This window comes from Ictalurus punctatus, chromosome 15 (assembly GCF_001660625.3).
Source record: "Ictalurus punctatus breed USDA103 chromosome 15, Coco_2.0, whole genome shotgun sequence".
Lineage (NCBI taxonomy): Eukaryota > Metazoa > Chordata > Actinopteri > Siluriformes > Ictaluridae > Ictalurus > Ictalurus punctatus.
The window spans coordinates 8,735,001-8,747,964 of NC_030430.2; the positions used below are offsets into that span (position 1 = coordinate 8,735,001).

At 44.0% G+C, this 12,964-nt stretch overlaps 2 protein-coding genes across 3 annotated transcripts in view; both read left to right on the forward strand.

The window, feature by feature from the left end:
- txk (TXK tyrosine kinase) overlaps positions 1-1,871 on the forward strand; it is a 12,242-nt gene extending 10,371 nt beyond the window's left edge. The window contains exons 14-15 of the mRNA XM_053686183.1: positions 350-507; positions 726-1,871. Coding sequence (XP_053542158.1) covers positions 350-507; positions 726-818 — 251 coding nt within the window. The 3' untranslated portion in view covers positions 819-1,871. The remainder of the gene's footprint in view (positions 1-349; positions 508-725) is intronic.
- A 965-nt stretch (positions 1,872-2,836) lies between these two features.
- On the forward strand, positions 2,837-11,220 carry g3bp2b (G3BP stress granule assembly factor 2b). Of its 2 annotated transcripts, none has more exons than XM_017486840.3 (13): positions 2,837-3,053; positions 4,788-4,910; positions 6,075-6,156; positions 6,506-6,679; positions 6,968-7,055; positions 7,218-7,317; positions 7,448-7,679; positions 7,869-7,970; positions 8,054-8,147; positions 8,286-8,336; positions 8,530-8,658; positions 8,774-8,892; positions 9,016-11,220. In XM_017486840.3, the coding sequence occupies exons 2-13, from the start codon at positions 4,816-4,818 to the stop codon at positions 9,256-9,258; spliced, it is 1,509 nt and encodes a 502-aa protein (XP_017342329.1). In that variant the 5' UTR covers positions 2,837-3,053; positions 4,788-4,815; the 3' UTR covers positions 9,259-11,220. The 2 variants fall into 2 exon arrangements, with proteins under 2 accessions (XP_017342329.1, XP_017342330.1); XM_017486841.3 differs by lacking the exon at positions 2,837-3,053 and adding an exon at positions 3,215-4,077.
- The last annotated feature ends 1,744 nt before the right edge of the window (positions 11,221-12,964 follow it).

Consider the following 12,964-nt stretch of genomic DNA (forward strand, 5'->3'; position numbering starts at 1 on the left):
TTCAGAGGAACAGGACTGATCAGTTGTGAGAACACAGAAAGTTGTAGTGAAGGTGTAGGAAGGAAAATCTGCTGTTTGAAACTTTGTGAACTTTTTACTATTTATATATTTAATAAAGTCTCTTAAACCGAATATTATTTATAATTATTTGTTTATTACTGAACTGTATATGATAATAATGAAATGATTTACTTCATTTAATTTAGTTCCGGTTTCCTCCCTTTACAGTGTGAGCACTTTGTGTAGAAGAGTATATACTGTAAACACTGTATAGAACGCACATTGCAATAAATGTTATGTAAGGAACATCTCTCTGTGTGTGTGTGCGTGTGTGTGTGTGTGTGTGTAGGTGTGTTAATGTGGGAGGTGTTCTCTGAAGGACGCACTCCGTTTGGGAATCGGCCGAACCCTGAAGTAGTGGACGAGGTGACGCAGGGAGTGCGACTGTACAAACCGCACAAAGCACCAACAAACATCTACAAAATCATGTACAAGTGCTGGCATGAGGTACACACACACACACACACACACACACACACACACACACACACACACACACACACACACACACTCATCTACCGGTAGGTTAATATAATCATTACGTAATTATATAATCAATGTAGTAAAGAACATTCTGTTCATGTGTACGTTTTGTGTGTTTGTGTCTGTATAACTATGTGTGTGTGTGTGTGTGTGTGTGTGTGTGTGTGTGTGTGTGTGTTCAGAGGCCTCAGGGTCGGCCCTCGTTCTCCAACCTGCTGCAGAGCATTAAAGACATCAGTGAGGAAACACAAACAACAACAACACAAACTGCGTAATAACACACCACACACCACCACAGCTGCACACCAATGCAGCTACACACCAGTGACTGTATATACGAGTGGACAGCAGGGGGTCATTCATTCCCATTGTGTGAGTTTGATGCCGGTGTGGTGGAAAAGAACGTCACCATCTTGTGAAAATTAGAGCTGGAGCGTGAGCAGTAGTTACAGCCAGGTGAACAGTAGCTCCGCCCCTCGCCCCGCCCACACTGCTGACGATCACAGTACTTGCTCACGTCTATGAACATCGGCTAACTCGAAATGACGAGTACAGCGTTATTAATTAAAATATAAATTCTATGATTTTTTCAGGTATTCTACATTTGACCGTAAAACATTTTAGAGCTTGTCCTGACTGACTGAGCTACTATTTGCTGACATTATCCATCATTTTAATTCAAGTATTGTAAATATAAGTAGCGCATGTAAAGAACTGAGAATATAAACAGCAGTCAGCATTTACATGTTTAAAAAGGACAGACTGGCTAACCTTACCAAACTACTACGAGTGCTAGCTAAAGTCGTACAGTCAGTAAATTGTTGTGAAACGTAGCTGAGGGTCTGTTAGAACAGTTTACTGCAGAACAGGACACAACTTATGGCTACACTGCAAATATATAATGTTTAAAATGCATAAAATGAATTTTGCTGGACTGTAATCTCAGTAAGAGCTTCAGCTGAGTCTTGGAAAGTGTGTGTGTGTGTGTGTGTGCGTGTAAACTGTCAATCACCTCATTAACCACGCCCTTTTATTGATCACTAAATAACTCCTATACAACGCATTTATACGCATAAGAAGAAATAGTGGAGGGAGCTATCCACTGAACTGAAACGACAGAACACTATTCCCTACAATAATTTGCAGAAATGTAACTTAAAATGGCTCATTTTCCGTTCACTAACATGGGAATGGGCGGGGCTACAGTGGGCGGAGTTATATATTGTACTGTCCACAGTAATAACAACAGTATTATTGTTTCAGATTGTATAAATGTCAAAATATTAGATTTATCTGTATATAATATATATTTTTGTAATAAACAGAATTAAAAACAACTCATGCTTTCGAGTGTCACTGAGCACTTCCTGTTCTTTCAGTAAGCACTTCCTGTTCCTTTAACGTTTAATGTTCCTTTAATGTTATTATTATTATTATTATTATTATTATTATTATTATTATTATTATTATATTATTATTATTATTATTATTATTATTATTATTATTAATGACACTACTCGAATGGATTTGGAATAATTCACATTTGTTTTTAATTTATTTATTTTCTATACACATTTTGTAGACCGATTTTTTAAAATTACGTGAATACCACAAACTCACAGGTTTTTATTTATATATTTTAGCCTATTTTTTAATTACCATAATTCGAGTAATATAAATGTATTATTTAAACGTAAAATTACATTTATATCCCGTGGGGTTTTTTTTTTTTTTTTTTTTTTTTGCCTTTCTTTACGTCTATTCCGGTGTGCTGTTGTATTATGCAATTCTGTAACACCCTGCATCCACTTGGTTTCCTGTCACGATCTGATTGGAGGAATTGGAAGTCCCAAGCAGATATTTAGATAGATATTCAAGTGCCTGATTTTAAGTTTATATTAGTATGAGCTAATCGTGAATTAAGTTATAGCATAAATGTCGATTAGCATTAGTTAAAGTGTAATTTATATTAAAATGTATTTCTATATACGTGTACATCGAAAATGTGATCTTAGCGAGTGAACAAAAATAAGAATCACGAGTTTATTTAATATTTATCATCACAATAGCATTAAATATTGGTATTCAATGTATTCCTAGACATGTGTGTTAATTGTAAGTATGTCGTACTGCACTGCATATAATCTGCTGATATATAGAATTTTATGTTAGCTATCTTTTGCGACTGAGAATTATTTTAAATCAGGCGCACACCACGGTCAACTATAAAATGGGTCCTTTGGGGGGTGCAGGATGTGCGCGGAGGTGGGATAAGGCGACACACCACAGTAAACCGCTGGGGGTTCCTCGCGCGCGCCGCAGGGGGGAGAAGAGCCGGCCGAAGCGCTGTGTGTATCTGTGTTTATATCAGAAACATCAAAAACGATTCAGTCTCCGATAAAAAACGACTTCTGGTCAAAAACAAAACACCGTCTACAGTTTATTTTTTCTCCTCGGAGCTTCCGCGAGCACACAGCAGTCCGCGTGAGCGCCGATTTTCGTTTTTTTTGGTGAGTATTTAATCCTTTTTGAGTTAGCGTCCAACTTGGGCCGTATTTCGATCCACTTCCTGAGTTTGTCTAGGTGCACTAGGTAGTGTGCGTGCGCCATTATTCTCCTCTGTGTGAAGAGCGCGTATGTAGGGACCAAGGAGCGGTTTGGGATTAGGACCTTTTTGTCTCCTCACATGCCTGTTTCATCGTGTTTTTTTTGTTCTTTATTTTCTTCACATCGCCTCTTTAAACGACACGTACACTCCTCTAACTGCATTTCCATCAACTCCGGTCATATTTATGTCATATAATGTCGACTTTGGACAAATAAACAACAACAAAAAACCTTTGCAGTCTCATTAGAGGCTCGTTAGCGTTAGCATTACATAGCTACCCTGATTTTTTTCTTTCTTAACAAACTTTACTGTAAACGTTGGGTTTATTCATGAAACTGTGTTTAGTGTTTATAAGAGCGGTATACTCGGTGTAAGTGTGAACCAGAAAAAAGGAAAAGTGTATATACACACAAGAAGTAAATGCAGATGTATGTGATTAGCTCATGTGGCTAAGGGCTGATGGCGCACCGCAGATTTCGGTTAAATATCTCCACTTCCGGTTTGTTCTTTTGAAAAATATATTACTGTTTTATGGAGATATGGTGATGTAGCCTGTTAGCATAGCACAAGCCAACGCAGTCCAGGTTTAGTTTCCGGGTTCGGTTTCGATTCAGATTAATCGATCAGTACCGGCGCGGCTCAAATACCGATTGATTGATTGATTGAAGCGCGCGCCGGCTGTTCACAAAAACCCTGAGAGTGCGCAGTTAGATTTACAAACCCCGGCCTGTCTGTCTCTCCCTGTCTGTCTGTCTCTCTCTATCTGTCTGTCTGTCTCTATCCAGCTGTGTTTCTCTCTCGATCTGTCTCTCTCTCTCTCGATCTGTCTGTCGCTACCTGTCTGTCAGGTGTGTTAGAGCTCCACAGTAACAGGGTTGTTCCTCTCCAGTTGAGTCGGTGTCGATTCGGAGTCGGATCTTCTGCAGGTTTGTAAAGGTTTGGGTTTATGATGGAAAAAAAAATGAAGTCCCTGAAAACATCTCCATAAAACTTCATTCAGTTTTCATAGAAACTTTAAAGACGTTACGGCGCATGAACAGAAATCACAAAAAACACCTGAGAGCAGGGTGCGGCACTGAGGAAACGGTTCAGTGGTTATATAAATTAGTAATTTAATATATTTTGCGTATCGCATCCAGAAGTTTTTGTTTTTGGGTCCAAATCTCCAGAACATCACGTTCCTGCGGCTCGAATTGTGTCTCACAAAAAATCCACCAAAAAAGCCCAGAAACACACGCTGTGTTTGATTCACTTCCTGTAGAGAGTCCACTCGGAGTCGAATCGCTTTCTCATTTATAGTCAACTTGGACCAGAGCGTGAGTTCGTTCTGTCCTGACTAAAGAACCGCAGCGAGGAGGAGAACGCCACACAGGGTTCCATTCAAACACAATAAACACTGCGTCTGTGTGAAAGAGAACCGTTTAATGTCAAAATATAAAGAGGTGAGTGACGGCTGCGATGAGCAGAGAATGTGGCGAGCGTGTCGTGAGCTTCATATCGGACGTGTTGCACAACCGAAAGGGAGTTCTCTACAGAGATGGAAACAGCCGCTTCACCGTGTTGTGATTTTTAATGTAACACCTGTAGTTTATGACCTTTTATTCTGTGTGTGTGTGTGTGTGTGTGTGTGTTTCAGCATCCCACATCCAGGTGACCTGAAAGAGATGGTGATGGAGAAACCGAGCCCTTTGCTCGTAGGGCGCGAGTTCGTCAGGCAGTACTACACACTCCTGAACAAAGCGCCCGATTACCTGCACAGGTGAGATGAGTTTAACCTGCGCAGCACATTCCTGAGTCAACGGGATCGTCCGTCTGCTACTGAGAGTGAGGACCCAATGTAAAGACAAAAATAGGACTTTCAAAATGCATCGGTTCTTTTCACGGCGCGTAAGAACGCCGACGGTTCTTTTCACGGCGCGTAAGAACGCCGGCTGATTATTTTCACGCCGCGTATGAACGCCGGCTGATTATTTTCACGGCGCGTAAGAACGCCGGCTGATTATTTTCACGGCGCGTAAGAACGCCGGCTGATTATTTTCACGGCGCGTAAGAACGCCGGCTGATTATTTTCACGGCGCGTAAGAACGCCGGCTGATTATTTTCACGGCGCGTAAGAACGCCGGCTGATTATTTTCACGGCGCGTAAGAACGCCGGCGGATTATTTTCACGCCGCGTAAGAACGCCGACGGTTCTTTTCACGCCGCGTAAGAACGCCGGCGGATTATTTTCACGGCGCGTAAGAACGCCGGCGGATTATTTTCACGGCGCGTAAGAACGCCGACGGTTCTTTTCACGGCGCGTAAGAACGCCGACGGTTCTTTTCACGGCGCGTAAGAACGCCGACGGTTCTTTTCACGGCGCGTAAGAACGCCGACGGTTCTTTTCACGGCGCGTAAGAACGCCGACGGTTCTTTTCACGGCGCGTAAGAACGCCGGCTGATTATTTTCACGGCGCGTAAGAACGCCGGCTGATTATTTTCACGCCGCGTAAGAACGCCGGCTGATTATTTTCACGGCGCGTAAGAACGCCGGCTGATTATTTTCACGGCGCGTAAGAACGCCGGCTGATTATTTTCACGCCGCGTAAGAACGCCGGCTGATTATTTTCACGCCGCGTAAGAACGCCGGCTGATTATTTTCACGCCGCGTAAGAACGCCGGCGGATTATTTTCACGGCGCGTAAGAACGCCGGCGGATTATTTTCACGGCGCGTAAGAACGCCGGCGGATTATTTTCACGGCGCGTAAGAACGCCGGCGGATTATTTTCACGGCGCGTAAGAACGCCGGCGGATTATTTTCACGGCGCGCAAGAACGCCAACGGTTCTTTTCACGGCGCGTAAGAACGCCGACGGTGGTGCGTGTGTAGGTGTGTTTTACAGTAACAGATGGAGTTGTATTTTCTGAACGTGTGTTCTGTCAGGTTCTACGGGAGGAACTCATCGTATGTGCACGGGGGTTTGGACAGCAGCGGGAAACCTGAGGAGGCCGTGTACGGTCAGGCTGTGAGTACAGCACACACAAAGTAAACCACTGTCAATATCACAATAACAATTACACAAAAGCCATAATGTGCAGGGGTGTGGAACTAAAACATTGTGAGAGTGTGTGAGTGGTCATGTGACTCTCCTGGAGCACTACTTTACATTTTCCTCACACTATTTGAATTTCAAAACCCTAATTTAAGGCAGAAGGAGCAGAAATGAAGAAACACCGGTTTTCATAAAGTGTTTAAGACTTTACTCAGCAGCACTGAGCAAGTAAATCATCAAATAAACAAGTATGCAAATCAAAACCGCTTAAAATAATACCCTTAAAGTGCTGAGAATGGTGTGTGTGTGTGTGTGTGTGTAGGAGATCCATAAGAAGGTGATGTCCCTGCAGTTCAGCGAGTGTCACACTAAGATCCGACATGTGGACGCTCATGCCACGCTAGGGGACGGAGTGGTGGTGCAGGTGATGGGCGAGCTGTCCAACAGGGGACAACCCATGAGGAGGTTCATGCAGACCTTCGTCCTCGCACCCGAGGTACGTATACACACACAACTGTAAAGATCTTCAGACATGTGGCTCACGGTGAAGGGGGTGGGTCAGGGAAGGAACAATAAACATGGTAACCATGGTGATGTTTGCTGTTTTGGATCAGTGTACACAAACCTTTGGTTACCATAGCAACCATTGTTGAAATATGAGCATGTGTGTTTAATAAATCTGATTTGGTCACAGATTTTGTGCTGCTGTGCCAATAAAGCTTTAGTGTGACCTGTCTCACTCTCTCTCTCTCTCTCTCTCTCTCTGTGTCTCTCTCTGTCTCAGGGTTCTGCTGTGAACAAGTTCTACGTTCACAATGATATTTTCCGCTATGAGGAGGAAGTGTTTGGAGACTCCGAGGCTGAGTTGGGAGGTAAACACACACACGCACACTTGTGATAAATGTTGTGTTAACGAGTCGAGTCTGTTATAGCAGCAAATACACACCCTATGAAGGGTGTACACTATTGCTTTGATAAACTGACTAACGTGTGTGTGTGTGTGTGTGTGTGTGTGTGTGTGTGTGTGTGTGTAGAGTCTGAGGAAGAGGAGGCAGAGGAAGAGCAGGTGGAGACCCACACATCTCCTGAACCTGCACAGGACAGCGCGCCTTACTACGAGCCTCCACCAGTTAGGTACGTACATGTTCAAGTACACACACTCAAGTCTCTCACATGCGCGCACACACACACACGTAAGCTAAACACATGGTTTTTCTTTGCCAGATCAGTAGAAACATTTTAATAGAGACATACTGTTTCACAGTAATGGCATGGAGGAGCAGCAGGAAGAGGCAGGGCCTGAGGCGGAACCAGAACCCCAGCCAGAGCCCGAGGCCAATCAGGAGGCAGAGGCGGACCTTAGCGCTGAGGGAGAGCTTCAGCCTGAGGAGGTGGAGCCTGATACAGAAGAGAAGCTTACAGAAGAGGTGGAGGAGAAACCCCCGACCCCTGTGTCGGCCCCGACTCCGCCCCCTCAGACCCCTGAACCGCCCAAGGTGAGTGTGTATAAAATCAACCAATGAAGGAAGAGCATTTAAATTCCATTTTCATGAATGATGTCCACATGCATCACTTCTCCAGATGTGCTCATTGATAACGATTTCTCATGTTGATGGATCTGTCATACTACCTGGTATGATTGGAGGTTTCTGATTGGCTAATGATGTTGTCAATCATCTGTACAGCCATTCTCTTGGGCTTCGGTGACCAGTAAGAATCTGCCACCCAGCGGCTCTCTGCCCACCTCTGGCATCCCGCCTCACGTAGTGAAGGCCTCCAGTGTACCAGTAAGAAGCACACACTTCAGTACAGTTATTTGCATATTTAAATACCAGTGTTATTATAAACGATGTGTGTCTTTGTCTTCCAGCCCAGAGTGGAGGTAAAGCAGGATTCCCACGCTCCGTTGCCTAGAGACCAGCGACGTGAGAGACCCGGATTCACACCACGTGGACCCAGACCAGGTAGAATACACCCCCTCCCTCCCCGACACACGCGCGCGCACACACACACGCACGCACACACACACACACACAGTATCATGTAGTTTAGGCAAAATTTTTGTGTGTTAAATCTGTGCACGTGTGTGTGTATACATTCAGATGGCGCTTCAGCTGAGGCCCAAGGTGGGAAACCTTACTTCAGCTTTAAAGGTAATTTTGTGTATGTGTCTTACAAGAAGTTCGGGGGCCAAGCACTGTCATCGTTTTTAGGTTTTGATTTAATTTATTGGTAGCAGTGCTGCAAAAACAGTTGGTGCTTGGCCCCCTTATTAACAGATTAACGTGATACAAGTTAATATAAGGTGTTGGAATCGAGAATTTTAAAGTATGTGCGCGCGCACAGGTCGTGGGGACTCTGAAGGAGGTGAGGCTGAAGGGCGCAGGACGGTGCGTCACCCCGACAGTCATCAGTTGTTTGTGGGAAATCTTCCACACGACATCGACGAGGGCGAGCTGAAGGAATTCTTTATGAGTAAATACACACCTCAATTAAATGAAACGTGTCGTAGCTAGTGGACTCTATATTTGGGGTAGATTTTTGAATGTACTATTACTTTAACGTGTGTCTGTGTGTGTGTTTGTTTCAGCGTTCGGGACGGTGGTGGAGATGCGCATCAACACGAAGGGTGTCGGGGGGAAGCTGCCCAACTTCGGCTTTGTTGTGTTTGATGACTCTGACCCTGTGCAGAGGATCTTAGCAGCCAAGGTGTGTGTGGGGCGTGTACAGGGGTGACACATTGGGGATATGACGGGCAGGAGTGGGTGGGGTTATAACATAGATGGGCAGGTAGAAGGAATGTATCTAATGGTGTGTGTCATGTCTCCATAGCCCATCATGTTCCGTGGTGAGGTTCGTCTGAACGTGGAGGAGAAGAAAACCCGTGCTGCCAGAGAGCGTGAAACCAGGGCCGCCGGAGACAGTCGCCGTGGAGACCGTGGTCCCAGGGGCATCATGGGTAACGGGATGGGGCGTGACCGAGACGGACGTGGCCCACCTCCGTCCTCCTCCAGGCCTACGATTGGTTCGGGCCGAGGCAGTGGAGAGAGTCGGTTCGCCGGGCCACGTCGCTGAGTGGGTGGAGTCATCCTGAACTGCGTTCGCTCTATCGCGTGCTCTCTCTCTCTCTCTCTCTCTCTCTCTCTCTCTCTCTCTCTCTCTCTACACCTCTATCTCTATCTCTCGCTTTCTGTCTTTCTCTCGCGCTCTCGTCACATCAATGGGCCGAAAATTTACAAAAAAATATTTTTTCCTTTACATACTTTTGTTTGTTTGTTTCCTTTTTGGAATGTGACTGGACATCAACAACGACAACAGCTACTACGATGATGATGATAAGGACCACCATTTGATGTGAAAGATAAAAACGCAAAACTTTCTTCTCTCTCTCTTACACACGTGCACACACACACACACACACACACACACACTGAGTCGTTTAGAAAATTCATCGCTTTCTTTTGTGGGTTTTTTTTTTCTTTGCAAGGAAAAGGGGGCGTGGCTTGTTTTCTGTAGCGCAAAGAGATGGATGTGTGACGAAGGGGAACTGTTGAATCACACGTTTTATAACGGACATGAACGTCAACGCTTCGGAAAAACGGAAGAGAAAAAAACGCTCACTGTACACTTATTTATTTTGTTAATTAATAAAAAAAACAGTGGTGGTGCCTTAAACTGTTCTCTCGCCCGTCTTTCTCTCTCTCTCTCTCTCTCTCTCTCTCTCTCGATCTGATTCATCCTGTGAAAGACAAAAGGACTAAACTCATCAGGACTCGGGCATGTGCCGATATTAAACTAAACGATATTATTGCGATATTATTGTTTACTGGACCCTCGGCAGCATCTCCTACGGGACTCGACTTCATCGTAAGTGAAAGGAATTATGGGATTGCCTTCAATGAGACAGACTCAAGTGCTGCTGCATTCACAGATCCAAAATACGGACCCTTAAGAAGACACTGTTCACGTTCTGAGTTCCTAACGGACGGACTTTATTTCGGGAGCCAGCGTTTTTCATTTTTTCCCCCCCTGCCCTCTCCTCGTTAAATATCGTGATGCGAATGATGATCGGCACATGCCTGGTCACGTGGAACAGTTCGGCCGTAAATAAAACGTGCGCTGTTTTTCTTTTTTTTCTTGTTTTCTTTTTAAATCCAAAAGCTCACTTTTGAATTACACTAATGCTAATATAGCTAGCAGTTTTCACCGGTTTATAGCTACCAGGTTAGCGTCAAGACATCATTTGTACATAAAATTTCATGAAACAGCAGATTGTTTGTCTTTTTAAAAAATATATATAAACACATCAAATGTTTCTGATGTACAAACTAGATTCATGCCAACCCCCCCCCCCCCCCCCCCCCCCCCCCCCGACTCAATGTATTGTTAAAGTACTTTTTGGTGGAAAAACAGCTGCAGTTTTATCTGTGATATTCCTTTTATTTGTTTATAGATGTGCGTGTCGGTCGAAGCATCATGCTGAACTGGTAGCTATAAGAGCGTGTTATTTGCTAGCTGCATTAGCCTAGTAGCTCCAGTGTGAAACTCAGCTGATCGAATGTATTCTGTACGTTTGGTTTTGGGCTGAACCGTTCCTTTAGCTCATTGTTAACAGCGTGTGTGATGGTAAGGCAGTGTTAGCGGTACTGATGATCTTGGATATTAGTACTGTCTCTACGATAGCGTACGTGTTTATGATTTTTGTTTCTTGGTTGTTTTTGCGAGCGTCTTGCTGAAGCAGAGCTTGTTTTCCTCCCTGCAGTATTCCACGCTGACTTTATTTCCTCGTCACAAACCACTTTGCACGGCCGGTTTACGCTCTTTTTACATTTTTTTTTAAAAATTTTATTTAATTTTTTGATACAACGTTATAATGCTAGCACTTTTTTTTTCTTTTTCTTTTTGTTCACTTTAATTTAGTTTCTCCTCCTCCAGCCTGTATTTACGCTCGGGGTCGGGTGTTGAACTCCCGTTGGCTTCAGCAGGTTCCGTCTGAATGTGTTTTCAACTTTCAATAAACTACTGATGATCTGCAAACACGTCTCCGTTTATTATTCACCGTATAGCCGACAAACGGACGTAGGATCAGTTTTCGCAGGCCCCGTGTTAACACTAGGTTGATAAATGTAAAGCTTCCTGTAAATAGAAGTGCAGCAGTTTTGCCGGCGTTAGCATCACTGCTATAGTTTGGTCTTGCTGGTATGGAATACAGTATAATGTAGTATAGCAGTGTGTGGTGTACTGAAATACAGTATAATGTAACATATTAAAGTGGCATAGTAAAATATATTTCCCTTCCAAAACTACTGGAACAAGGGCGGTCATGCTCTACACCAAACATCTGGGTTTGAGATGAAAAGATGGAGATGAGACGGGAGGATTTCGGTTTTTATTTCCTGATATTTACGTCTAGACGTGTCAAACATCATAAAACACACAACTTTCTGTATCAACACAATTTCTAGCTGATCAAAAGTATAGGAACAGATCAGTGCTGAAGTAAATGAAAGTAAACAACACTTAATATTCGGTTGCGTTTCCCTTTTACTCGCAGAAACTGCATCAATCCTGCGACTCACTGACACCAAACCGCTGGTTTCTTCTTCTGTGAAGCTTCTCCGGGTTTTTACTGCAGCTTCTTTCAGTAGTTGTTTGTTTCGGGGGGTTTCTCCCTTCAGTCTTCAGGAGGTGAGATGCTGATCAGTTGGGTTAAGGTCTGGTGATTGACTTGTCCAGTCTAAAACTTTCCACTTTTCCCCCGATGAAGTCCTGTGTTGAGGTGGAAGTGTGTTTTGGATCGTTGTCTTGCTGCATGATGAAGTTCCTCCTGATTCATTTGGATGTGTTTCTCTGTAAATCTACAGACAGAACGTTCCTGTAAATTTCTGAATTCATTCTTCTGCTACCATCGTGAGCTCATCATCAATAAAGATCAGTGAGAATGTTCCAGAAGCAGCCATGCAAGCCCAAGCCATGACACTACCTCCACCATGTTTCACAGATCAGCTTGTATGTTCTGGATCGTGAGCAGATCCTTTCTTTCTTTCGAGATTGAATCATCGTCTGTCCTGAAATTCCTGCGAGTGCTTACTGAGGATGAATTTGATTAACAGACAACACACAAATTGAGTGAATGCAAATGTTTACATTAATCAGTTCTCTCTGCAGTTATTTACAGTCACTGTGTGCAATAAAATCTTAGAGACAGTAAAATATGAAATATACCAGTGACTCATCAGTTGAACATTTACTACAGAATGTTCTAGAGCTCCAGTCTGTAACCTGCACTCCATCCTGCCGCGTTAGCTGAAGAGAGAAGATGAAGTGTTCAGTAGATGAGGATGAAGAGGATTTGTCCTGGCTCATAGACAGTTCTCTTCAGATGATGATGAGGATGATGATGATGAGTCTGAGTGTCTCTGATTGGACAGAATGTTCCAGCCCTGAAGAAGTTTGTGTCTCACCAACAACCAGTCAGACACTGAGCTGCTAGACTGCCTCGTCTTTATCGTTGTCACTGGCTTTAATCTGTCCTCCGGCGTCTCGTCTGGTCCGCCTTCCACCCAGAACACGCTGCAGGGCGGAGTCACCTCAGCTCCGTCAATGCTGATTGGCTCAAATCCTGTTAACCAGGTGTCCAAATCTCTCTGCGTTTCATACTGCAGTTCTAAACAGGACAGACAGAAAGGAAGATCATTCCATAATCCAATCTAAAAAGCTCACACTCACACTCATTCACACTCACTGCAGTGTTCACTGACCTGTGGACGAGCTGGCGTGA

Excerpts from the sequence above, each read along its gene's own strand:
- g3bp2b (XM_017486840.3), top strand. The coding sequence starts at position 4,816 with ATGGTGATGGAGAAACCGAGCCCTTTGCTCGTAGGGCGCGAGTTCGTC. Across the intron at positions 7,680-7,868 it reads AGACCCCTGAACCGCCCAAG|CCATTCTCTTGGGCTTCGGT; the intron begins GTGAGTGTGTAT and ends TCATCTGTACAG. Across the intron at positions 8,337-8,529 it reads ACCTTACTTCAGCTTTAAAG|GTCGTGGGGACTCTGAAGGA; the intron begins GTAATTTTGTGT and ends GCGCGCGCACAG.